Raw genomic sequence first — 27,790 nt, 5'->3', positions numbered from 1 at the left:
ATGAAAAAGAAGGAATTGTTTAGTTAGTCGCCTCTATTTTTATGAAGCTATCTCATTGCATTATAACTATTGTTGCAACTTTTTAATGTAAGAACACTCGAATTAATAGTTTGACTATAAATCAAACAGCCTCAATGAAATTTACCCAGTATTCGATGCAAAACAAAACATTCAGCAGATTTTTTCCAGCACCTCTTGGTCTCTTCAGTTTGAATGCAACTTCTTTAAATGCTAGCTTTAGAACATTAATATTTGCATTAATGTGGTCTAAGTTTTTGGTCCCTACAAAAGGCTCCACATCTTGTGGGAGCAGCCTGTTGCTGCATTAATTAAATACTTAGTAGCATAATAAGATGTAAAACGTTGACTTATAAAAATAAATCAAACCACATTTTCTCTAACCCGTTTGCAAACAGTAAATAAGTTAATACAGAAAGGAATTCATACTCAAAAATCCCCCTCTTCATTTTTTAATCAAATATTTTGATATTTGGCAGTAACATTTGCCCTGCAGGCCTGTTGCTGGGCTGCACCACACTCCCAGCATCACAGTCATTAACCCTGCAGACAAAGTTAATGATTAAAACAGTCACGGTGTCCCGCCTCCTCCCTCCTCCTGCTTCACATTTTCACAGTGTATCTTTTTGAGTCCCCACTTCGTTAGGTGAAATTAGCCAGATAATACAGAGGAGCCTTGTTGAGGGCTGATACATTTCCATTTAGGCTGGCAGTGTGTGTGCGTACACACATACTAATACACACAACCACATGGATACACACACACACACACATTCCACTCTGCAATGCAAACAGTCAAAGGGATAACTTTATTTGGTGAAAGGGGATCCTGGAAAGGGCTAATTGAATAAGCCCGGGATCTTTGAAAAACCCCTACCATGGTGAGTGCAGTCATCATGTCATAATTAGGTTTATTGAGGCGCATTCCTTCAATCTGCCTCCATTCCCCCGGGCTCATTGTATCCGAGGCCCAGGCCAATGGCCGGGGGACAAAGGGGGAACCATGAGCAGACAATACATGAAAGAGCCATAAAGATTTAGCCTGCTTTGTCACAGAAACCGAGTAGGACTGTGTTTGTATAAATAATGCCAATGAAAGGAGATCTTGGGTTCCTCTGCCACTCGGGGTGAAGGATGGCGTGCTGCAAATGTGATATGTGGGCACACACTGACTGGACCAGTGCCAGGTCAGAGGAGAGGAGAGGAGAGGAGAGGAGAGGAGAGGAGTGGAGTGGAGTGGAGAGGAGAGGAGAGGAGAGGAGTGATAGGAAGGATTGGAAGAAGAGGTGGAGAATATGTTTTGTGCATTCAGTGTGTGATGGTGTTTGCAGAGACTGACATCCACATGAACCTTTGTACTTCAGCTTGCAGTTGCTATTTTGACATAAGTGACACAAACGCTCAGGCTTTAAAGGTTTACTGAAAAAAGTATAGACAATAAGAAATAGTGTGTTTTGACCTATTCATTTTACTATATATATTAGAATTAAAGGAACATATTTTTTACCATGGACATGCCTGATCAATCAGAAATGTCTGACTGTAAAAATGGCGCTACATTTTTTTGTTTGGATTGTGACCAGTGGATGTCTTTGGTCTTACATCGAACATAAAAAAGCATGCATAATGTTGCTTTTGGCAATAATATTTGGTAAAGGAAACCATACATCATGAGAGACAGAAACCCAACAATGACAAAGAGACAGACGAAGGAACATTGTCTGTCATTTATCATCTGTCATGTCGATTGAAACATCCCTCTGTAGACAAAACTACATCATGTCTCCTTGGTCATCCTGTCCTGTACATTTGTTCTCAGTATTCCCAATTAGACAGTTCGCTCCTGCTTTCTTTCATCTGATAATTGCACTTCACATGTCAAACTTTGCTGTAAGCATGTAAACACAGGCTCATTGGTCAGCTCTCTGCAAACCACCTTTTTAGAGTAACAACAGTGAGAGGGATTCCAAATAACTACATAGACACAGGGAACTTCACACTGATGATCTGTTTTGCTTTCATATGTCCAACAGGACTGTTTCATATCCTCTCTAAAACTCCCCATAGTTAGATTGAACTGAAATATCAAGAATATAACCAGCTGATAAATTCAGAGTGTAAATAATTGCTAGAATCCCCAAATGTTGTCAGTTTTCTTTCTATCTCATCAGCTCTGACACTCACAGAACCAATAAGCTCTCCATGGATTTTATTATAGCTATTGGTGAAAATTGGCCTGAGCCAAGTGTCTGCTGAAGAGGGCTCTGTGTGTCCAGTGAAAGAATGAATGTGTCACTCAGTGAGTCCCTGGGCATGAGGGCAAAGGGGGGCACCAGGGTGCAAGTGGCGAGCTCCAAATCACTCTCCTCTACCCCGGGGCTCTCTGTCCCTCTCTCCTCGTCCCGCACTCCTCCCTCTCTCATGAGTTTTTTCTAATAAGCCCATGCATGATGACTATTCAAGCATGAAAACATAGTTATCTGCAAATGAATGGCTGCTCTATGCTTCATTAAAGCCTCTTTTTCCTTTCACACTCTTATTGTGACCCTCTGATATCAATTCAAAGGGCAATTAATGAATGCACACCAACTTTGAAGTCAGGGTGATTTCGGAGAGGGGAGGGGGGCCCGAGCGTGTGTGTGTATGTGTGTGTAGGTTGGGAAGGGGCAGGGGGTATTTGGGGTATTCCCCCTTCAAGACCCAGCCTTCACCCGTGATGGACTAGCCACATTGAGCCGAGAGCGAGCGAGCCCCAAAAGACGGTTTGAAGGGAGTGAAAGAGTGAAAAGGCCCAGCGAAGGTCAAGTAGAATGGCTCGCCTTAGAATAAGGCCCCTCTTTATCTGCTGCAAGTATGCACTATAGGCACAACAGCTGGGAGGGGGAGTTAAGGGGGAAGGGGGGTGAGGTTGTTTTTTAAATGTGCGTGAGTGTGTTTGTGTGTGTGTGTGTCTGAGAGAGCAAAAAAGAATAAAGAATGTGAGTGCATGTGTTTTTCCTCTCATGCATCTATCTGTGTTTGTGAGCAGGGTTGCTTCTATGTGTCGTTGTGTTTGAGTGTGTGTGTGTGTGCGTGTGAGTGTATAGTGGGGTTAGGGCTGGGTGTCAAAGTTTGCAGAGGCCAGTCAGAGGCCAGTAAATGCACCGTCTATGCAGCTGATGGGGGGACAGGCAGCTGTCAATCAGCTGACTGATGAAGCCTGACTTTCATTCACAGCTTTGTTAACTAATTAGCGCCGTAGCTTTTGTGAGGTGTCAGGAAAAGATGCTTAAAATGTGTGTTTATCTGCGAGTATCATTTGCAGCGACCCAACTTGAATGCATCTTGCAGATGCAGGATTGTGGCTTTTGATAGATTGGATTTCACACCTGATCAGATTGATCTTTAAGCTTTACAGCATTAAGCGGCTACATGCAGTGTGCGATAAAAAATAATCAATTTTCTTCAGGGTTTCTTGAATGAATGCACGGCCTTGTAGAACATGATCACAGGTGTTTCCTTGTTTAAATAAGAATTCTCTGCCAAACCGAGAGTTTCTTGGTAATATTTACCATCTGAAAGTTCAGGTAGGAAACTCAGATCCACCCATTCCATGAATGCAGCATTATTCAGTACGTTTCAGCAATTCTTAATGTCTCACTTAATTTTTATTTTACTTGCATTTGTGCAAAATAGTTAAATTAAATTGCACAAGATCAAAATCCTTATTTTCTAGGCATTACTTCTTCATTAAGGGAATATATGACAGTCTTATATTTCCTCTGCAACTCACATCATTTCATACAATGATTAGAGGCTCATGTAGTCTGTAGAGCAGCAGGAGAAGCCGGGTAATAAGCAGGGGCAGTAATAAGCACTGGGGTCTAGTCTCACCCTGTCATGATTTCATGTCACGATACATGATTCAAAGAACCATTGGTTTGTCAAAAGTTGCAGTTTGAAGAGCTCACTTTGGACTTAGTGCAACTGTGATGAGCATATTTCACAACTTTTCTGACCTTGTATAGACTTATTAAATAAGTTATTAAAAAAATCTGCAGATCAATGAGCTTATCGCTGCATCCAAATATTTCCCTTCCAGTTTGACTCACCGAATCACTTCTTCACGACTCTTCGTGGTGGCGCTAATGACATCAATCTTGAACTTTGGCATTTAGGGGCATTTTGTATTCTTTGATAAATCAGATCTGGTGATGTATCATTATATGGTTGTTGTGCAATTTATTTCATGATATTATCACTATTGAGTGCCATGTTGCAAGTTACCCTGTGATTCACGCCTCAATATGAAATAATGTAACTTGACTAAAACTTCAGCCTCGTCCCTGAACATAATTTTCCTTGAGATGCGTCAGATACATTTTCAGTGGTAGTGTTTTGTCCATGAAAAAAAAACTCCCATGGTCTGTGGCTACTTCACTACCTCATCAAACGACTTATTTTCTCATTGTCTTGATAAAGAGCCCCCACGTGGCAGAAATGACATACTGTGCCTTTAAGAGAGAGACAAAACTGTCAAACATCCTTCAAGTCTGGTGAAAAAAAGAGAAACTGACAGTTAACCTTCTAACAACCTGCATTATTAGACTCCAACAAGTTCCCCACTGACTGGAGCTGTAAGTTAAAAGACAGAGAAGAAGTGCAGGGTCACAGGGCCGTGGAGGGTCACTCTCCCCCAGCGCTGCACAGGAAACAGGGTTAGAAACACATTTAGCTACAAGTGACAGGTAACCATTTCCTCATAACCCTCCCACGTACTCTACAACAATCCTAATCCTTCTTGTGACCTCTTAAAAACCCTGTCATGTCTTTATTTATATGAACTTTTTTGCAAAGTCACAACCTGATGTGACAAAACCTCTACACCAGACAGACACATGCAGCTCTGACACATTCACAAGCAGCTGTGAAGGATCAAACTCCTCCTTAGCAAGTCAAGTGAGTTTGCCCTCCAAACCCCGCCTCTAACACGCACACACACGTATACAACATGCACTCGCACACCATCTTTTTCTCTTAACGCAGCAGAAAGAGCCACAGATGGGTCCATAAGCTGTCAGTAAAGCCATTATCCGGCCCAGCATCTGCCTGTCTTGACTTCTATATACTGTTTAATGCAGTCGGCCAGTCACTTAGTCCCCCGACTGCTGAATGGGAGCAGCATGGTCGGCCCGCCCAAATAAATGCTGCGTTTGTCTCCTCTGCCTTTTGTTTTGTGTTTTTTTGGGAGAGGGGTAGGTGGAGTGAATGAGGGGGGCTATATGTCACAGGCTCAATTTAACCTTCACTATTAACCAAAGACCCCAGAAGAGTTACTGGGATGTCCGAGGAGGGGTGTAAATAGCGCACATATGGTCAGTCAATTCCCCCAAGTGTCTGAAACCCAAGTTTGACACATCCCCATTCACTCCCCCTCTATCTCCGTCGCACGTACACACATGCATACATGCTCAACGCGTACTGTCCCATGTCTCTGCGGACATATTTAAGCCTTTGTGTCCCCACTCGACCCCCCTCCCCTGAAAGAAATCAGCAAATCTTTCCAACAGTCTGTTTTTAAGCTAAATCCTCCTTTCTCCTCCTCTCTCTCCTCCTTGTTTTTCTCTCTTCCCTGGGATGGCGTTGCACGGCGGGATCCATTTTGGGCTTTCTTGGCTCTGGAGACGGTTGTTTTGGCTCAGAGTCCCGTGCACTGTGTGCCTCTCAGGGGTTTCAGTTTGGTTAAATTAAACAGTTTTCTTTTCTCCACTAACCCCCTTTCCTCCACCCCCTCCAACTGCTCTTCTCTTATTTTGCGGCTTAATGCTCCTCGGCTCCCGGGCAATCTTGTCGAGGCCTTCTCCCACTCAGATAATTTTACCCTTTCAAGGCTCTTATTTCCCTCATATTTCGATCATCTGACAAGAGAGCCGGCCCCCGCTCCTTTAAGCTGAGGTGAAGCAAAAGTATACAGAGCAAAGTCAAGTGTTTACCGGGGCTATAAATACTGTGTTTTAAGATATAGCATAAGTATACAGGCAGGGAGAGATATGAGGGTTAGAGTGGATAATTTGATTGGCCGAGGCTATTTGACGGTGCCAAATCGATGTGATCAGATCTTAAAGATAGCGAGGCGATGACGGCAAAGGGGGCACTCTGAAACCACAGGTTTTTACAAGGTTGGAAAAGATCCGGGGGAGCAGGGGGGAAAGGTTTCACCCTCTTTTCTCCACATCTACTCCTCCCTGTCTTTCTCTTTGTCTCATAACATACATATACCAAACACTGGCGTGGCTCTCTGTTCCCTGGCCACAAAGATAAGTTTGAAAAGCATTGTGTGTGTGTTTATTCTTGACAACACTTAGAGCCATGTGACAAAGGGTATAGCACAGTTAATGGACGCTAAAGTAGGGACGCCTCAGGGCTGACAAGTTCGATTAACGTAGCCTGTAAGTGCGTGTAGGATCAGGGGAAGCCCAGCGCTGTGTTCGAGTCATGTGCTCTGAGTTCAACTCTCTTTGTGTTGATGAGCTCATGAGCCAAACTGTGAGGAGCTTCAGGGGTGAGAGGGCGGCTGGCTGCACTGCATGTTGGCACGAGATTGCCTCCAAAACAGCCTTTTTACATCCCATGTGTCACCCTGTGAATCCACATTGCTTACTTTTTTAAGTTGTTTTACACTATACTTTAAAACTTCATCTCACCAAGATATTCAAGATACAGGAGCTACCAGGCAAAGAAACGGCTTTCAGAAACAGCCATCAAATTAGAATTTTTATTTTAAGTATTTTCAGTGTATTAGCAGTTCTATTGTAAAATGAACTGAGGAATAAAACATAATCTTTTCTAATACTAGTATCTTCAAAACAGTTTCCCTGTACCCGCTGAGACTTTAGGGGCATAATGTGTAGAAGTGATAATGTTTAGCGATATCAAGCAGTCAAATTCTAGATTTAAACTCTCCCCTGTTCAACACTCCTAATGGTGAAGCTCCACAAACAATGATGAAGGTTTCAAGGACACAAGTCAGCTGTGATTAATATGCTCCTCCATTTGTTTTGTTCTGACCATAATCATCGGCGTCCAATCACTAAATATAAAAACAATTAGTTTGTCCGTTACCGTAGAAACATGGCGGTGCAAGATGGCAGCCTCCGTGGAAGGTGACTTGCTTCTTCCTCAAAAACAACAACATTTTATTGAACAATATTATACTCAATTTCTACCAAGTTCTACACACTGCAGCTTTGGGTTCACAGGGTCTGCACACATGAAACTCAAATTTTTGCAACTTTTTATTTCCTTAAAAAAATAAAATCCATCCCCATCCTGACCTCGACAAGTGTTCATGCCTTGTAGAGGTTCCACAAACAGTGTATTACGCCTCTACCAACAAAACAACAACAACAGGATGCCAGATAGAGTATCCCCACGGGTACATTTACATCAGTTACAACGGGCCCTGTGCCCCTCTCTGCTGCCCCTCTCACCCCTCAGGTGCTCTTCCAGTTCCCTATGAAGGATGAGGGTGTATTTTTTTTCAGGGGGAAGGGCTAGAATGCCCCCGGCTGTGCCCCCATCTACTCTAACCCCCCCCCTCCCTCTCACCCAAAGCCCTCTGCGGAGCCTCTTTATGTCCCCCCTCCAGCTCCCCCGTGGGGCAGGTGACAGCCCTCTGCTGTGAAGGGCCAAGGGAGCCATGACGGATTCCACAGATGGAGCGTGGAAATCGCCGGCAAAGACCTTCGGCTCTGTGGAGCAACAAAGAGCCTGAGAGTCACAGAGAGAAATATGGCTGGAAAGAGAGGGAGAGAGAGAGAGAGAGAGTGATGGGGAGAGGGGAGACAAAGAGAGGGTGAGAATGAGGGAGAGAGAAGAGGGAGGAGAAGGTTGTACTTGTTTAAAAAGGGTGGCGTGCCGGAGTGCAAAAAGTGCGATTATCGGGCAAGTCAAGAGTTTGCTCTTGTTTGGCATAGAGAATCTGAAGTCTGATGTTGTTATGCACTTTTTGAATGTCTAATTGCGTTCATTTATATCTCCTTTAAGTCAAAAGAGCTTATTATGTTGTTAAGAACTAAACTAAAACTGGATAAACTAACAGCCATGACTGCCTGAAAAGATCTGATTATATCACGACCAGACTCCTGAGACTCCGGAGGTGCCACTCTGTCGCTTCTTTTGAAAAGTTCTCGAGACCCCGGTAGCAGTCATAACCGATAGGTAATTCCAAAGTGATTAAGGATTTTCCCGTCCTCCTCAGCTTTCCCAGGGCACAAATCCCTGTGAAATGCTGAGGAACGTGCATGCTGCTAAAGTCTGAGATGGGGGGGAGAGAAAAAGCATTCCTCGCAGCCCTCCTCCATGCAGGAACTGGAGGGGGAGGCTACAAAAGGCCTCATCTCTTGTTTTTCAGCCATCCTGTCCAAAAGTCCAAAGCCTCCACAACCCCACACCCCAAATTCCTTACACTCACCAGTCCTGTAACACCAACGTCGTTTAAGATGTTCGCCAGTTTGTTGATTGGTTGAGAGTGGCCTGAGCCATTTTGAAAGTTTTTGTTTTCAAAAAATGACACGAAAAAGTCTCGAAACAGTCGGTATGATTGAAGTATGTACTAGTTCTCTGCATTCGTTTGACGACATGTCCACACTTTCTCTGCTATAGTTCCTTAAAAGATGCTGAACACACGTTTTTATAAAGAGCGGGAAATCTATGAGTGCAAAATGCAATATATTCAGCAGAAGCTTAAGGCAATGTCTCCATTTCTCTAGCTCCCCCTTGGAAAATATTTTACTTATTGCCTCCCTCATGCTTGAATGTTTCTTTACCAATTTGCTGCTAATGCATGTTAAGTTGACTCCCACTGCTATTGGTGTTGCGAGGAGAAAATCGCCAAAGGGGCAGAGAGGATCAGTTTCACATGAGGGGCCCTGAGCTATTTGGATTCTCTTGTATTTTATTGTTGCTTCTGAGGGGGAACTAATACAGTGTTGCACACAAAACTTCCCCTGCACTGAGGGGGAATTAATTAAGTGTAACACAAAAAGTGGGCGCCTTGACCGTGGTGAACCTTAGAAGGGAGCCAATGGAGTGTTTGAAGCAGTGAGTTAAAAACCAAGCTGCTGGTTTATTGAACGTAGTCACAATAGTATTAAACTGATCTAAGACAGAGATGAAGAGTAGAGACACAAAAGCTGTCAGGACTCCTAACATCACTGCAGCTCACTCAGGCTGAACATTACGAATGAAGATCAGCAAAAAATGGACTGCAGATATACAGACCCAATTTCAAAAAGTTGGAGCACTGTGAAAAATGTTCATAGAAAAATAATTTGCAAATCATTTCAAATATAATCTAATTGAAAATAGTGCAAATGCAACACATCGAATGTTGACATTGACACTTTTAGAAAACAAAATGTTTTGTTTGTTAATTTGGTATCAGCAGCACGTTTTTAAAAATGTTTGGACAGTACCTTTAGGAGCTGTCACAACTTCGTACAGAAACCAGGAGCTCTTTGTAATATGGGGAAACATTATTCTGAACTTGTTGCTCACAGCCTCTCAAAGAGTGGTAAATGTATTTCCATCTTTTCTTTCTGAGACTCAGACTCTCTGAATGACCTTTTTAAACCCGGTCATGTTACGAATCTGGTGCAAGTTAACCTGATTAGTTGGGAGATGTTCCTCTGAGAATAATTTTTTTTAACCATTACATAACTTTTTCAGTGTTTGTTGTCCCAACTTTGTGAAGCATGTTGCTGGAATCAAATTTAAAATGTGCATTATTTTAAATTATTAAACAATAAAATTGTTCAATTCTAACATTTGATATGTTGTCTTAACTCTATGTTAAATCAAATAAGGAGTTTAAATTATTAGCACGCCATCAAAATCTGTATTTATCACCATTTTACATCACTTTACAACCTTTTTGGGAGTGGGGTTGTAGAAGTTGTGAGTTTTTTGTCAAATTAAGTTTACTCTTACAATTGCTAAAACAATTAAATACAACATTTAAACACATCACATTTTGGTGACAGTTTCCCATCATTTGCTGTTTTTCTCAGAATTATATTGCCAGAACTTAAAATTAACTATTAGTCAGATAAACTTCCTGATAAATTAAGACTTTTTCCAGACTTTTTATATTTTGGAAGCATGAAACTCTATTTTGGGGTCATTTTCATAATAAAAAAAACCCATCAAAATGTACAAGTAACTAAATTTAATAAAAATGATAATTGAGCCCAAAGTTTTGATAAAAATGTTAATTTTAGTTAAACTTTTCATACTCGAGGTACGAGTTTGGTACAAGTCAAGTGTGTTACATCTATAGCAATACAAATATATATATGAATGTGTGTGTGTGTGTGTGTGTGTGCGTGTGTGTGTGTGTGTGCGTGCATGCGTATGTGTGTGTGTCTATGATATGCATACATATTTACACCCATGAACAGAATGATGCCAAAACAACTTTGAAGAGAAAATTCCAACAAAAAAAATTCAAATATACATTCATATATTGTTTTTTTCAGCTTCAATTTGTGTGTTAACGCTTCCTAAGAGAAGTGGGTGTCCAAACGTTTTTGGCACAATCAATGGAGAAAGAACCTCTGCAAGAGGTTTTGCATTATGACCTAAACTGTCGTTCAGTATTGTGAGACTCTCACAATTCAAAGCTAATTCATAGTGTGCCTCATAAGTGACTGATATTATTATAAGGTTAATCCTGAACATCAGTCTCTTTATGGCTCAGTGATGAGATCTTCCATATAAAAGATGTTAAACTTTATTTATGTGGACAAAGAGGAGTTCTGCTGAGATGAATTATGTGACTTTTTATCACTGTAAACGAGCGCTCTTCTTTTCTCCTGAAACTTGTTATGCTCCTTAAAGACTCCAGCCTTGACCAGCCGTGTCTGAAGACCTGAAACTGACTCACTATGAGACCTAATTATCACCTTCAGCTCTGCTATTCAAATCAGAGAGGAGACAAAGAGAGCTAAGTTTAGCTTGACATTAGATGACTGACCTGCATCCTCCAGGCCAAACTGTTAGTCTTTTACCCAGGCGACAGCTTACGATTGCCATCTCCTCAAACACACACTCACACAGACACATACACACCAAGGCGCGCTCAAAGAATGGACCCTGGATCCAAATTAGCCTTTTGTGTGGCTTTTAGTCCACCAGCCCCCCTGTGGTGTACTGGGAATCCAGTCTGGTGGGATTATTCCAGAGGCTCAGAATATTTTTTTCTGAATGGAGGTCTGTTTGTCCACAAGAGCCTGAGGACGAGCAATGTCTGCTGGTGCTGAAGAGTGTGAGGGGGTGTTTCAAGGAAAAACACGTGTAAATGAGTGTGTTGAAGAATTAAATTGTGATCATTTCCTAGTTTACAACATTAACTTTTGCGCAGTTGAACGTCTCATATTTGTAAAAAATCTCATCTTATTTTCCTCTTCTGTGTCTCAACAGCGAGTCACTCTGACGAGGGTTCAGAAGTGGAGTCAGAACCCGATCTGCCTCTCAAGAGGAAGCAGCGCCGCAGTCGGACCACCTTCACGGCAGAGCAGCTGGAGGAGCTGGAGCGGGCCTTCGAGAGGACCCACTACCCCGACATCTACACCCGGGAGGAGCTCGCGCAGAGGGCCAAACTCACCGAGGCTAGAGTCCAGGTACCAGAGGGCAGATGTGAATTCTGTATATCTATCAGCAGCATCTTCAAAATGCCAGGATTTCAGGGACTGTAGAGAGATGAAAACACATTCTAGCTTGTGAAACACTGGAATTCATATGATGGATTTATCACAGGGTTTCACGAGATCCATGGTTGTAAATTTTATCTCAGCCTTACAGGGAACCATGAAATCCTCCAACAGAAGTACAAAAATACTTTAACACTCTGCTCACACTCTCACCTCTGCCTGACTTAACACACTAATATGCACAAGATGACCTATCCTCCCCAAGTACATCCCTCACACTGTGGCTTTATACACTCTGACCATTTAAAGGCAACCTGTAGATCTCTGCTTGCTCCATACACACACTTAAACACACTGAAACACACACATCTCACCCCCACTCCCAGGGGCACAATCTGGACATTCCCTGTTTCTGATCCAGAGTCCAGTAAACTCTCCACAGGCTCCATATGGGAAGTGGAAGCAAGCCCAGCGTGAGGCCTGTCCATATGGACACGGCATGTCACTCACACACTCGGTGCAACCAGCCATGATACACTCCTCTCACACACACACACACACACACACACACACACACACACACACACACACACACACACACACACACACACACACACACACACACACACACACACACACACACACACACACACACACACACACATAGTTTTTCTCACATTATCTCACTGTGCTCTTCAGCTTCACACCCTGACAGAGGTGTGAGAGAAGCTCTTGTTCAGTCGATGTAAACATGTTAAACATTCAAACAATAAAAAAAGAATAATACAACAGTGAGATTGTGTAAGATGACTGCGTTTAAAGGCTTAAGGATGCTTAAACATCTTCATCATTACTCTTTCAGGTTTGGTTCAGCAACAGGCGGGCGAGGTGGAGGAAACAAGCAGGAGCAAATCAACTGATGGCATTTAATCACCTGATCCCCGGCGGTTTCCCACCTTCAGCCATGTCCAGCATCCCCCCTTACCAGCTCTCTGACAGCTCCTACCCCCCTTCATCTATAGCACAAGGTAAGAGATAGAAGTACACACAGAAGGAAACATATTCTGTTCTTCAGTATCAGTCATTTGAGCTCAGGATTTAATTGATGCAAATAATTATCTAACATTTATTGATTCTATTTTACAAATGAGGTTACTCAGGGTTAGTGTGCACAATGGAAATGTATGAAAAGTAAGTAATGTGATTAAAGTAATTTTCAGGTCTGGATGAAAATGGAAAAATGAAATAGGGTATGAAATAATGTCCAGGTTTTCAGACTCTGAAACTTAAAAAAACAAAAAGCAGTGTTTCTCATGGGGCCGTAGTGTGCGTAAGAGGGCAGACCAGATTGAACTTGATTGTTGTCCGAAGTCAGACAGGAAGGTAAACTTGTCTTTATGAACAAAACAACCTTGTGCATTATAACTGTGCCTAATCCAGACATCCGCCACTAATTTACTTTGAAAGAAAATACCTTCGCGTTGCACAAAACATCAAAAATACTCAAATAATAAGCCCGTCTGAGCCTGCGAGCTCTGCAGTACCCAGAATGTAAACCATGGATTTACATGGATACGTGTAAATAGATGGATTTTTAAAACCATGGAGTTTTGTTACAATAATGTTGAGTATGTTCTAAAACAAATCAACAGAGAACTCTGAGGAAGTATGACTTTTCTACCAAAGTTTGAAATCTTTTGGTTATTTAATGTTGTTGCAGAACATTGAAGCAGCATTTGATGCTCATTCTTCATCATTTGATTTTGAAATTACAGTGAACATTGCATGAGGAAACTTCTGAAAATATTTTTTTATTTAAAACAATTTCAGAATATTTACTCCTGATACATTTTTGACACATTTTATTCTTTTTTTTTTTTAAGTTATATTTTTGGCCGTTTTTGCCTTTATTGATATGACTGCTGTAGATAGACAGGAAGTGTGGGGAGTAGAGTGGGGGGAGACATCCAGCAAATGGTCGAGGCTGACCTCTGCAACAAGGACTATGGCCTCTGTATGTGGGGCACTTAGACCGTTAGGCCAGCAGCGGCCCTGGACATGTTTGAAAAAGTTTGAGTATTAGTTTCCAGTTATTTAGCCTCAATGGGATGTTTTAATTCTACTTCCTGTTCCTCACAGTTAAACTACTTAACAGTTACATTTTATTTAAACCGGACAACTTTACTCTGTGTACTTCAACAGTGTCGGAGCCCCACAGCACGGTGCATCGGCCTCAGCCTCTCCCTCCCTCCTCAGGCCACCAAGCCTCAGGTGGAGGTGGGCAGGGAGAAGGAGGCTCTCCGTACTGCCTCGCCTCCGGACGTCACTCCTTCTCAGGCTACTCGGACAGCTTTGTGGGCCCCGGAGGACCCGCCAATCCCATGAACCCGGCCATCGGAAATGGACTCTCCCCACAGGTGTGACGACCGCAGAAAAGATGTGTGCTTAAGCTGTTTGAAGACGGACATTAAATGGGGGTGAAGCAGAACGTACTGCTGACACAATCTCTCAGTTAAAGACTTTTCCACCGACAGAAAGTAAAATGAATCAGATGGAGAGAGAGGGAAACACATCTCTATAACACTTTTAACAAAAAGATTTTATAGTATGAAACTATTAGCTCTCTTCTTGATGAAACAAGTCTTTTATTTAAAAAACTGATGTTGGATTAGTTTAGTTTTAAGTAAAACACAAAGATAATACCAGTAAGATTTACGTTATCTTTCTGTATTGTGTATTATTTTGACAGGTATAACACTTATTTGTTTGACAGAACACTCCTCTAGAGACAAAGATAATTGTACCTGCATGGATAAAACCTGTAACATGCACCACTAAAGCCAGGGCAGGAGAGGATTTAAACTTGATTTCAAAGAGTTTAGATACACAGATTTACCCGCTCTGACACACAGCTTCCCATCAACAAATCAGGAGCTTCACAAAGTCAAACACTCCTCTCTATCTAGTGATATTTAACACAGGTGTGAAGTAGAATATTGTACACACTTACTGCCCAACGATTCATGACCTGTACGCTCTGTGGTTGCTCACTCCTTCTCACTGCTGGAGGAGAAAAGAGATATGACTCCACGAGGACAGAGGACAATTGAGTGTGTGACAAATGAGAAGCGAAAAGACAATTACAGCCAATTATCCAGGCATGAAGTCCCAAGGTCTCTGAACCTACATGACGGGCACAGCAGAGGAGACAGACAGAGGAAAGAGGGAGAGAGACCCTAACAGGCAGAAAATGAGATTTCAGCTTGGCGCAGGCTGACTCCTCAGAGAGCGGGCCGCAGCAGTGTGAAGACAGAAACACATTTGCACGAAATGCACGTAGCTCAGCGTAATTACAGAGACACGCACTCATATAGAAGTGTAGATAATTGATCAACTGCATGACGTTTGGAGGATCAGTTAAGGATTTTGCAACATCTTTTGCACAAATATTACACGACATGGTTGAGCAGCATAGCTAAGTCAACTTTTCAACCTTCTGTTGAGATTAGAAGATTGAATACTGCATTTTCTTGTATTTTTTTACAATGTGGGTCGAAGGAGCAATTCTGATCTGCAAATAAGTTCATACTTTTAGCTGTATAATACTATCTGAAGCGTGTCCTTTGATTCGTACATGCTCTCAAACATACAGAGACATTCTGCTGAATGCATAAAACATGAACAAACTAAGTGAACACACTTTACAGCTGTACGTATAAGTGCACACACACAGCTTCACTGTTCGGCTTTATTACAGCCTTAAGGGGAGTTTCCTCATGATTGCATTCTTCAAATGTTTGCTTCGACAGTCCTACATCTGAAAGCAAAGTTTCTAATTTATTTGTATATATTTCATACAGCGGGAGAGGAATGTCCTGTCTCATATGTTTCCACAAAATCCCGACATTCTTCCTGCTAACTCCTTGACGCTCAGATTAAGGCCTCTGGCGACAACAGTTCTCCGATATGAAACATTCTGGGTGCCCCGGCCAGCAGGCATTTCATGAAGCTCAGAGGAGAGAGAGGGATGATGGGTAGAGGTTTGGTTGGAAAGATAAGGAGAAAAATAGAAGAAAGAAAGTCACCACAGTAGAATGAGTCTTTTTCTGAGCATGTTTTCCTGCTCTCTGTGGTTTGTTTAAGCGTATCCTTACTTTCTTTCAAAGCAAACCCTGTGAACGCAGGTTAATTTTTAAGGAAAATGTTACCGGGCATGAGAGGAAACAAAACTCCCCTCTCCAAATCAACATGGACTCCTCCGTTCACCTCCCCTACTTGGGAAATGATTTAAGCAGGACCATGTGTGTGTGTGGATGTAGAATAATATGTCACTTAGAGGGCCAAGAGGACCAAAAGAGCAGCATACCTGCTTCTTATTAGGACAACTGGAGGAGCCCAGAGGCCTGTGCTCTGTGTGGAAGGAGGCGGGATGTGATACATTTTAGAGGTAGCAGGTTCAGTTCTAAGTGATAAGACCGGCCTCGATTTCTTATTAACGGTTAACTGAGCACTTTGATGATGGACAGGTAAATCCAGCCAGCGCTGAAGGAGGGAGGTTGATGCTATCGGGTCTGTTTTGAAACCAGTTGAAACGCCGTGCCCCACGGCTCTTTTCCGTCCTTTAACAGGCCAAAGAATATTCCCCCCCCAAATTTGATTATCTGGTCGCTAATAAAGAACAGGTCAAGAGCTAACGGCTTTCTCAAACTGCAAATCTATTCTGTAGTCGAACAGAGCCGAGCTCACACAGACCTTCCTTTCTGTGTTATCTTTGTCGGCATATCTTTCTGGGAGATAACTTATCGTGTGCCATGGGTTTTTGGAGCAGTGTCAAAAAGGAATTTAAGAATAAGTGGAGCCGTGGATCTGAGACAAATTGCTTAATTCTTCCTCTCTGGTGCTATCTCTGTCTGGGGCCGGCTTGCTGGAAACCTTTTGATGTCCGCGACAGGGGGATTTCCTACGTGTGTCTGAGAGTGTGTCTTTGTCCACATATTACACACCACCCTGTGCTTGCACACTTAAACTAAGTGTATTTAATGTGTTATAAAACTGTGTTGGAAACCAGAAACACAATAAAAAACATGTCTGCTGTTTGAAGACTTCAAAAAAACTTAGTCTCAGACTTCAGTCTGAGATTCTCAGGCACTGAAGACATTTTAAAAACTGACTCAAAGTTGAGCAAAGACATGGTATCTTACAGGATTTCAATACTCAGGACTACATACACAGCAGCTCTTTTCATGTGCAGTGGTTTGCTTTATCTGAGGCATTATTTCACAACAGCTCTCCTTGAAGTCTCCTCTGTTTCACAGTTCAGTTCATGGGAATATCATTATTAGCATGAGCCAAGATTTAAGAGTTATACAATTTGACAGGTTATATTTTATTGCAACATCAAGACCACAAAAAGTCTTACTTGAGAAACCCGTGACTGAGTTTTGAACTGCCTTAGAATCAAAATGTGGAGATGAATCTCGAAAATATCTCATGATTTTAATATTATGACGAAGAAATAACTTGAAAAATGGTTTGGTGTTAGGCTGGCACTAAAACATTACATAAGTCCCCACTTTTTACAAACTGGGTTTGAGAGTAAGGTTCAGTCTAATCAACATGATGAAAACACATCACAAATTGCAAAAGATATAATAACATTTTTCTCAACACTTATGTGAAACAGATGCTTTACCACGCTCGCTGCTGCAGTACAGCAATATTCAAACCATTCATAGCTCTGATAAAATTAAAATGTCTTAATAAATCATATTAAACTTTGCATTCTTTCATGTCCTCCATCAGGTGATGGGTCTTCTTAACCCAGGTGGCGTTCCACACCAGCCCCAAAGCGACTACGCCATCTCCCCCCTCACAGGCGGCCTTGAGCCCCCTGCCGGCATGGCCGCAAGCTGCAGCCAGCGCATGGACCACATCAAGGGACTGGAGGGTCTCACCAGCGTTCCCTCCATGTCTGCTCTGCCCTCTCTGCCCAGCTCCCAGTCCTACTGTCCCCCGTCCTACAGCTCACCGGGCTACACCGTCGACCACATGGCGTCCTACCAGTACGGCCAGTACGGACAAAGTAAGGTCAATAAACTTCACGTTTTTTTATCCTCACCTTTAATCATCACACCCCAACCTGCAGGGGGGGGGGGGGGGGGGGGGGGGGGGGGGGGGGGGGGGGGGGGATCAAACAAACGTAATGTGATATAATAATTATCTTGGCACTATTAACTCCTGACAAAAAGTTTGGAAAAAAGGAAGTTGATGAGCAAACAGGAGAAGCAAATGAACTGAAAGAACAATCCCCCAAAAGATTCGGTTTAACACCAAGAATATGTAAATGAGTATTTTATAAATATGCTCTTAACAGTTACAGAATAATCTTCTGCATCCATTTTATTTTAAAGACTCTGTAAGACTAAATGTCGCAACATTTGGTCCTCCTACCCACTGATGACAGAAATATTCAGATCCCCTCATCAAGTCAAGGTAACAATAAGAACATATGAACTACCAATACATATCTAATGTAAGCGCAGGTATACTCCCGGTAGAGCTTCCTGAAACATACTCTGGGTATTATAATCTATGTCTTGTATCTTAAATCACAATATTGAAATCTTAATCTTCAGTCACAGAAACTGTAGCTGTTAAATCAACATGGTGAAAGAAAGAGTGTGAGAGAGTAGAAGTATGAAGACGCATACAGTAATGTATCAATACACCTAAAATGTGAACTGAAATATAAATTCTACATTATAATATTTTCAGCTAGTTTATTATCTTGAGGTTTAACGTGTTTAATAGCTTGAAGACATTTAGATCAGAGAGTAACAGTGATGGTTTCCCGGCTGAATACATTTGTGTCAGAAGTATTTTAGTGTTCTGACTGAAGTTTCAATTTAAAATACAACTATCCCCTGCAGTCTGATAGTTCTATACACAAACAGAACAAACTTACATTGCTTCTGATTCAGAAGCCTGTTTTGGATCCGAGTAAGCAGAAGAAAGCAAAGCGACAAAACTTTTCCAACAACAGAATAAAGGTGACCGTCTTTACGCAGATTCATTGACAGTCTTGCTGTTTCATAGCATTACAAGTAATGATAAAAAATATTCAATCGTGACATAAATGAGGCTGGTAAAATAAAAAAAAAAACATCCAACATTTTTTATCCCCCGTCTTACAAGATATTTAATTGAACTGATGGCGCTTAAGTCACCTGATTTCAGAGAGAGTTTTCAGGCTGCTGACATCCAGTGAAGCTTTTCGAGCCACTCTCTTCTTCAGCGCTGCTTCCTGCCTCTGAAATTAATCTGCAATACTGCTGTAATTAATAATCAGACATTTAAGACAAGCGTTGCAGATTACAGTTGTTTGATGAGCAGTTTTTATAGAGAGCAGGTTCATTTTACGAGCACAAGAACATGCCGCCATGTTGTCATTTGACGTTTTAATGAGGATTACTGTTGAGTTTCTTGTAATGATTAAAACTCAGGAAGCAGCAGCCTCGTCTTCGAGTTATTGGTCCATTTAATGTTAAATCTAATTTAATTTGTACACATAAGAAAAGCTTGATTTATCATCCAGCACTACATATAAATGATTCATTTTAAAGCCTTCAGATGTGGCTCTCACACTTGTTACATGATTGATGCGACCTCCTGAGTTATGACCATCAGAGTATAAAAAACAGCCATAATTATTATGAGAAAGGTTTGTTCAAGGGCTGTAAAATTATGTTGTGACCACAGCCACAGGGTTATCTTTGACCATAAGCGATTTGACGGCCCGTCCGGTTTCCTAATGCAAACTGCTTCCTGGTTCTGTCGTGACCTTTCACTGATTTTCAGAGGAGGAATAGAGAAGAAAAACGAGTCAGCCGATACAGTGTACAGTTAGCGGGTGTTCCTGTAGTCCAGTGCCCTGACACACATAACATGTAACCGCACATTCCTGGCTTTGATTCCACAAATGGAAAAACAGCAGTTGTACATTTTTTCTTTCGGGGTCCAATCATGCAGTCTCAAGTGTTGGGGTTAATTGTGCAGATCTGATTCCTCCTATGAAGCGATCAGCCGAGTGCTGATACTGAAATCTGCGGTTAGGTCCTCTGCAGAGTCAGCTCCCATCAGGGGAAAGCAGAGCTGATAGCCCTCCTCAGACTGTTTGCCCTCAGAGATTACTTACCTGTGTATCAGTGAGAGGCTCTTTTCACTTCACATTACTGTTACTTCAAGGGTTAAAATCAACATCAAACACGCCTCCAACAAAACTTTGGAAACAGCGTCGTTCTCCGTCACCGCGTGATTACAGCGGCTGCCGTTTCCAATTTTCAGTCCACAGGGGGTTGACCAATCAGGTTCATCCAGTGACCTTGTGGCAACCTCGAGACAACCGTTCAAAGAGCATGGCAACAATCCAGTCAGTCTGACAGCGGCAAGTATCAAATGAATATCAGCTTAATATGCGAGAGAAGCAAATGTCTAATGAAATATCTCGGTGAAATATCTCAGAGTGAACAGAATTAAGAATTAGGGCGGTACACATTCAGCAACTCAAGCATGTGGCTTTATGCACACACACACACACAAGCTAAAAGTGTAGCCACAAGGACGGCACACGCAGCAACACACCTCCACAATGCTACAAACCCATGCAGTCCATCTTGATGTGATTAATCAGTGCGACTGGATAGCCGGTGTGCGGTTGGGTTTGGAGCGGCAGAGGAAAGGTCCTTTCTGGGGGTGGATGGATCCTAATAGCCTCTGGCAGGGCAGCTATTAGAAACAGGTGCTCGCTCTGAGGTCAGCTGGGGAAGCAGTGCTGGATAGTGCCGCTCCAGGTTCCTGTGTAAGAGGCGGTGTACTGCATGTACTGCAGACGACACATAGCTCTCACTGGGCCACTGCACGGAAACTACGGCGATAATCCATGAAACGCTTGTTTGTTTTTTGAGGTAATGTCTCTGTTGCTAAGCACGCATTAAAGAGGTGTTTCTGCACAGAGCTCACCTTCCAACCAGCAACCCTGTAGTTGTTCTCTTTGCAAAGTCTGTTGTAGAGTCTTTACGTCTTCAGTCATGGCAGCAGTCAAAACTTCCACTAACAACGCAGGTCTTCCAGGGACCAGAGACATACAAGCATAGACTGTATTAAATATGGGCGTAATTCCACTGATGTCACCAGACAGTTTCTGAAGAGGCTATGTGAAGCCAAATGTTGATTGGATATGCTGACTCCAACTAACTTTTAACTAAACAATGATCAGGCAAAGAGGTCGAGTTGAGCCCTATGAGTCCTGGCAAAAAAGTACAACACCCCCACCTGTTAATCAAATCAGCCACATTCCAGTCATGCCTTAATATACTGGCCCTTAGTCTTTGTATAATTAATACAAATTATATCAAAAATAAAAATAAACGGGCGCTGGTGGCCTAGCGGTCTAAGCGCCCCACATAGAGGCTGTAGTCCTCGTCGGAGAGGTCTGTGGTTCATCTCTTCAGCTGTCCTGTCAATAAAGGCAAAAAAAAGCCCAAAAATACAACTTAAAAATAAAACTTAAAAATAAAACTTAAAAATAAAACTTAAAAATAAAAAACGTTTCCGTATTGGAGCTTTTTTAAAAATGTGTTACAAATAAATAAGGTAAAGAGACAAGAACCACTCTTTATGTATTCTGTGAAAACAGATATTTTAATATTGTCTCCAATGGGGTTTTCTTGGCTTTTGGAGCCACCCTCAAGTGGACACTCAAGGAACTGCAGTTTTTTCCCTTTAATGTTGGCTCCATTTTTCTACACCAGAGGTTGTCGCTTGCATAAATATATATTCCAGTCCAACCTGTAATCCTCACTGCGCTACAGAAGTGCAGCGCAAATCACCACAAAGGTGATATCATGAGGCTAAACATATATTCTTTTCAATATATGTTTTTATTATTTTATCATTTTTAGAACAAAACAACTAAATTCAAGGCGCATTTTGTCATTTTGCTGATTTTCAGATGAAGATATGTACTGTCACCCCTTCCCCCAAGCACAGGAAAGAAAAAATAATAAAGAAATTAAATCATAATAATAATAATGACATGTAAAAAAGTAAGATTACCAAGAACATAAGAAACAAACAAAAAGAAGAGATAAAAAAACTAAAACAGTCAAGTATTACGTTAAACATATTTACAAGGTGTAGATCAATCTTCTCTGGGATTACAACAAAGCAGTTAATAACTTTCTAAACAGGCGACTTGAGTACGATTCACCATGTTCACTTAATAATTCAGATAATTAAAGGAATAGGCACAATTCTGTTCTCACATCTCCCTCCGCTGACCTTACATCACAGCTGTTGTTAGCACATGTATGCTATGCTAACAATAGCCATGTGTTAGCAGAACAGTGCTAAAGCATATGCCTTTGATTTACTGCAGCCGTACATCTCTTTTATCATCCTTCAACCTTTTTTCCTGGCATTAATTTCACACCTGTTTCTCCCTTCCTCTGTACAGGTGCCCTTCCTTATCTGAGGCATGAGATCACCTGATCCTGACACTCTACAGAGGGATGTTTGTTTGTACAGCCTTGATGGAAATCCTTCATTATTGGGACCAAAATTTTGCTACAGTTCACCCGGACATGTTCTCTAGAGCGGGACAACATATTATCAGTTCTTTGTGGAGTGAAAAGAAAGAAGAAGGGACCACAAGAAGGAATATCAGACCAAAAACTGTGACTTTGAATATTAAACATCAGTACTGATGATGATGATGAGAGATGTCAGCGACCACATTCAGCATCATGAGGAGGAAGATCCAGCGACCAAATTCCATCTGTGGACTCAAGTCTATCGTCACAGACTTCCAGCTTTGAGATGATACTCAAGGAAGCCTGTTTACATATCTAAGGGCCATAGGAGTGTATGTAAAAGCTCCAAACTAATCCCTGAACTGTATCTGCAGACAGAGGAAAAAGAAAAGGGCTGTGTTGATTCCTTTTCATTTATTTGGAGAGAAATTCCTCAGACAGAGCAAACAAACCGGAGCAAACAAGTCTGGGTTTTATTGTATCCAAAACTCTAATGTACAACCCAGCTGTACTGCAGAGAGACTTCTTCAAACATTCCTCCTCCCCCCTGCGTCTCCTCTCTCTCCTCTCCCCTTTCTGTCTCATTGAAGTGTTTAGATGGTGAGGCAGGGATCCCGGCCTTTTGTAGTTTTTAAAGAGGAACTCAGAAGAGGTCAAAGGGTGACTTTAGGGAAAGTGACAGATGAGAGAGTAGTCGAGGAGGGCGGCTAGAGAAGTGGCTTTAAAAGGGAGGGGGAGGAGGGAGGGATAGGCAAGATCGATCACAGGGTTAAAAAAAAAAAACTTTAAAGATCCTCTCCCTGCGAGAAAAAGCCGCCAGGTCACAAGTCACGACTGAGAGACACTCGAGAAACCGAGAGTAAAGACAGACTTTCTCCCAGCTGACCAGAAGTGCAATATCACAGATCTCAGATTCTCCTTTAAAATAATAAAAAAATGAAAACGTGCCTCTTTAAAGTCTTACGAAACACTCTGGATCCACTCTCTGGATCTTGTTGGAAGGTCTGCAAAGGAGCAACACGTGCCTTTAAAGGCTTTCAGGTCCAAAACAAACATGAAACATTGTAATATCGCCGTAACAGGACACGGAGGGGACCACTCTGTAAGTCATGAGGAAAAGAATGAATCAAGGGAACGCCAATGGAAACAGAGAGCAGGAATGATGAAGCCAAAACTGAATCTTATTTTATTTTTTTATGTTGCTTGGGACCATTTTGCAGGAAATGATGATTTTACACATTTTGGACATATTTATTGTCACAAATGTCCTGCATCTGATAGTATGTTAAAGTCCCCACCATGTACAAGTAAGGATCCTTTATCCATCACACCTTAGGATAACAGAGTGCCTCCATAAGCACTTCTGCTCTGTACATCTGTGTATGTTAGAAAGACCAGTCTTTTCATTCCTTTGGTATATTTTTTGGTATTATTGGACGAAGCAATATGACATAACGTCATGTGTATGAGCGCATTATCTCTACTATTTATAATAAAATAAAAACTCTGAAAATAGCTGCTGTTTGTGTTCGTTCTCCCTTCAGCTGGTGGTTTCCACTAAAAGGAGTCTTTGTGTTTATTTTTTGCCACAACATGAGAAGAAACAGAAAGGAGTGACTGTGATTCACTCTGTAGAAGATTCCAATTCAGAGACAACTGTGTACTTTTGGAGACACTCACATGAACCCTCCAACCAAAATAGGCCGAGCCAAATGGGGATCACCAGACATTATTTGACGCTGAAAACAACAGTCTTTCTCATGGATGGTTGTAAATGCCCAGACATCTGCATTGGTGAGTATTAATACCCTGGCTGGCCCCTGCTACTGTAACAAACTGACTTTTGTTTAACAACCTCTCCGAGCCTTACAGCGCTTTGGACAAACACCCCCTCCAAAAACCTCTGCAACCCATCCACCCTGCTTACACACACAAGCCTGAGTGTGTGTTTGTGCACCACATGCATTCATACATTATGTTCATGCTCACACATTTAGTCTTTTTCTGCATGTGTGTGTGTTCATGCAGCCTGAGGGTATTAAGCCTAATTATAACATTCTTCTGATTAATCGTGTCTGCTCACAGGCCTTGGAGGGCCGTCGCTGTGTGCAGCTCTTGCAGCGAGACCACACACTCTATAAATAAAGTCTAAGTCAATAACAACGTGAAGGATCACTCGTAGTCTTGTCAGCTCTGTTTGCTAAGCTTGAATAATTCAACCAATGACAGGACACAAAGACACACTCTCTTGAGAAGTACAAGAAGCAGCGCTCTAATCACCTGCAGCGCACACAATCATTCCTGCAGACGTGCACACACTGCTTCTAGGAACAGCACACACTTGCACACACTGTTTGCTTTCTTAATCAGTCTGTACCATTAAAGATGAAGACAAATCACACCTGCAAATACCAAAGCTTAAGCATTACTTTTATTAATGAACCCTGCCCTGCTCTGAGAAGCCTATTATTTCTTTAATACGCCCCAGAGTGTAGTTAAATGGAGCTATTTTAATGGTATTTCATAGCGCCAGATAATGACAGATTTTTGGATTACACAGCTTCGCCTGGCAGCAGAGCGGCCAACAGGTTCTTTTGCTCCACACACAAAGCTACATTCAAAATAATCCAACTAAAATAAGCAGATTTTTGTTCTTAATTTATTATTTTTCACTAATTGGGTAAAACTGTCCAAAAACCACAAATATACAAAACTGCCTTTGGTCATGCGTCCTCGTTAGCCTTAATAATGTATCAAAGGAACTCTAAAGGTCTGGAAATTACACTCCAAGTGACCCAGGTCCTAAACCTACAGATAAAAAATTATACATTATTTTCACGTTATTGTTTGATATAATAAAAGATACACACATCCTATTAAAATTATGTAAAAAAAGTTGCAAATCATTTAATATTCATGTGAATTGACGTCCGACAGGAGCATTTATGTTAGCTTAACGCAGTCATTCGTTCTAATCAAAGCAGCATGATTTGCATCTTTTAAAAAGCTGAGACCCAGGGAATAAAAGTACAAAGATGATGCCAGCTTACTCCCCTCCCCAATCACGTATTTTGAACATTAACCTCTGCATTGAAGCTCCTGTGAGGAACTTTCAGATTTGTTTTGATTTTGGCAAACCTTTGGACAAAGTAGATAGTCTAATCACTCTGTCCTCTACATAAATAAGTAGTGCTTTATGTCAAGATGAATAGATAAATAAATAAAAAAGAATGATGCTCTCTATTAGGAGTCCAAATTTTATCTCACAGTAAAATATTTTCCATGGAAATTTTTTTATAGAAGCTGTTTTGACAACGATAACCGCCTCATCAACTCAGTCCCAGTGACGGTGGTTATTGAAAAAGAATTGCTGCTGTTTCCTGAAATGCAGGACTGGATCTTGCTTCAATTTTCACTATCAGAGATGTTTGGGGTCCCGTAGTTCCTCAGGCTGCTCTCACATCTGTGCCTGTCATTTCACCCGACTCTCCCAATCAGTCTTAGATGGCAACTCATGTTTTTGTCACAGTGTCAACAGGCAGAGGTAAAATATGCCAGACTTGATGTGTGTGATCAATCAATTTTGAACAATCAGAATCTAATATTTAAACAGCTGAGTAACAAGAGAGATGAGTAAGACATATAAATAGAGTGTATCTTCTCACTATCCATCATGTTTGTCATTCTGGGGAACCAGCTGTTTTTTTTCATCATTTCATTTTTGTATGAAGCACAGTAATAGGCTTTACAAATCAATTACAGCAATGTAAAAACGTAAGTTATCATCTTTTGGACATTATATTTGACCTTCCTCTGCAAAGTAGTTTAGCCACGAGAAGAAATATCCTCACTGACTAAATACAGTAGCATCCATTCTTGAGTATTTTGTTATAAAGCAGCACACAGCATGTAACATCCCTCTTTGCTGGCTTGGTTCACACTCACATGCATTCCTGTAGAGTGTGATTGTTGGCTCTGTGTTATGGTGCAATAATTCTTTAAGGTGTTAATTTTATGTTGTGTGTGTGTGTGTGGTGTGATCTGATGGCCTGCTGAAGGAAATATGCTCCTGCTGCTCTGCTTCACACTTTTGAGAGAAATTCATGTTAACAAAGAAGATAGCTAAACATGTCTAAACACTCATAACAACACATAACATAGTAACCCCCACTCTGTATTCCCTGTCCCCACACACACACACACACACACGGACACACACACACAAACACACTGGCAAGCACGCATGCACACACGCACGCACACACTCACACACACACACACACACACACACACACACACACACACACACTGAGATGGTCACTCATGTGATCCAGTAACTCAGATCTTGGACAACCCCCCCAGGTTGAAGAATTTGGTTTTTTCCCCGGTGTTGTGATCTAACACGACCCACAGATCACGTTAGCAGCTGCTTCTGTCATTCTGTGCTCAATCTCTGTGTGTGAGTTTTTGAGTGTGTGTGTGTGTGTGAGATTGTCTTTGTCTCTACCATGTGTGCTATTGCCCTTCGTTTGGCACACACTATAAAAATCTTAAAAATGACTGTGTTGTGAGATAGAAACCCGTTGGCCCGTGGACTCGGATTTGTACAGAACGTTTTCAGTTTGAATCTGAGGACCAGCTGGACAATGTTTGCATGCTCTCCCGCTGCCGCAGATGTTCTGGTTTTGTTTTACAGCCCAGAAAAGAAAAGAAAAAGCATAATATTGTGAGAAAAATCAAAGACATTTAATGCCGTATAGATCTCAAAGTGTTTTCTGTGATTCCTTAAAATAATAATAATGAATTGATGTATCAACTAGACCCAATATGACATGAGTCCCTGAGCTTTTAGCTTTTCTTTAAAATAACTGCAGTTAAAAAAAGATGTGGATAAAACATGGCTTCTTGTTTCGAATCGACCGCTTGAAACAAACATCTAAACATGAGATGCTGTGTTTGCAGGATGAGACACAGGTCAATTAGATTACAGTTCATAACCCCGATTTCAAAAAGTTGGGACACTGTGTAACAAGTTCCTAAAAAAATTTTTTGAATGGTTTGAAAATCTTTTTAAGCTTTTATTTAGTAGGGATGGGCTTTCATGCCAAATACTATTCGATAATCATTGGCATCTATTTGACGATTCTTTGAATAATCACCAGCAGCATGACAAGGGGCTGCTAGTAGCAGGCACTGCTATTTTTGCCTGGTTCTTTATGTCAGTGTTTCTGTGGCGCGGCGTGGTGTGTGTGTTTAGATTAGTTTAGATTAGAAATTTTATTTGTCCACAATGTGGAAAATTGCCTTCGGCTTCACAGACAAACAGACAATACAGGATTTTTAGACACATTTTACATTTTATAGCTTTGCTCAGTCTCTGGAAATACATGTATAATAGTGTGAGAATCAGAAACGGAGAAATCGCCACAACTGTCACTATGCGGTTATCAAACAGCTTTCAAATGCTCTATAGCCAACGGCTGGCGGGAATAC

The 27,790-nt window shown here is 41.6% G+C and overlaps 1 protein-coding gene across 4 annotated transcripts in view; it reads left to right on the top strand.

The window, feature by feature from the left end:
- Nucleotides 1-23,814, top strand: part of pax3b (paired box 3b) — a 29,289-nt gene extending 5,475 nt beyond the window's left edge. For 2 of the 4 annotated variants that reach the window (XM_034700831.1, XM_034700829.1), the window contains exons 5-9: nt 11,479-11,678; nt 12,571-12,736; nt 13,911-14,125; nt 17,511-17,790; nt 22,222-23,800. In XM_034700831.1, the coding sequence (XP_034556722.1) occupies nt 11,479-11,678; nt 12,571-12,736; nt 13,911-14,125; nt 17,511-17,790; nt 22,222-22,256 (896 nt within the window). In that variant the 3' untranslated portion in view covers nt 22,257-23,800. Of the gene's footprint in view, nt 1-11,478; nt 11,679-12,570; nt 12,737-13,910; nt 14,126-17,510; nt 17,796-22,221 lie in introns of all 4 variants that reach the window. The other 2 variants (XM_034700832.1, XM_034700830.1) reach the window with 2 other exon arrangements.
- Nucleotides 23,815-27,790: the final 3,976 nt, after the last annotated feature.

Source organism: Notolabrus celidotus, chromosome 14, assembly GCF_009762535.1.
Source record: "Notolabrus celidotus isolate fNotCel1 chromosome 14, fNotCel1.pri, whole genome shotgun sequence".
Classification (NCBI taxonomy): Eukaryota; Metazoa; Chordata; class Actinopteri; order Labriformes; family Labridae; genus Notolabrus; species Notolabrus celidotus.
Note: the sequence above shows the minus strand (reverse complement) of the source record. Positions and strands in the feature narration are given on the sequence as shown.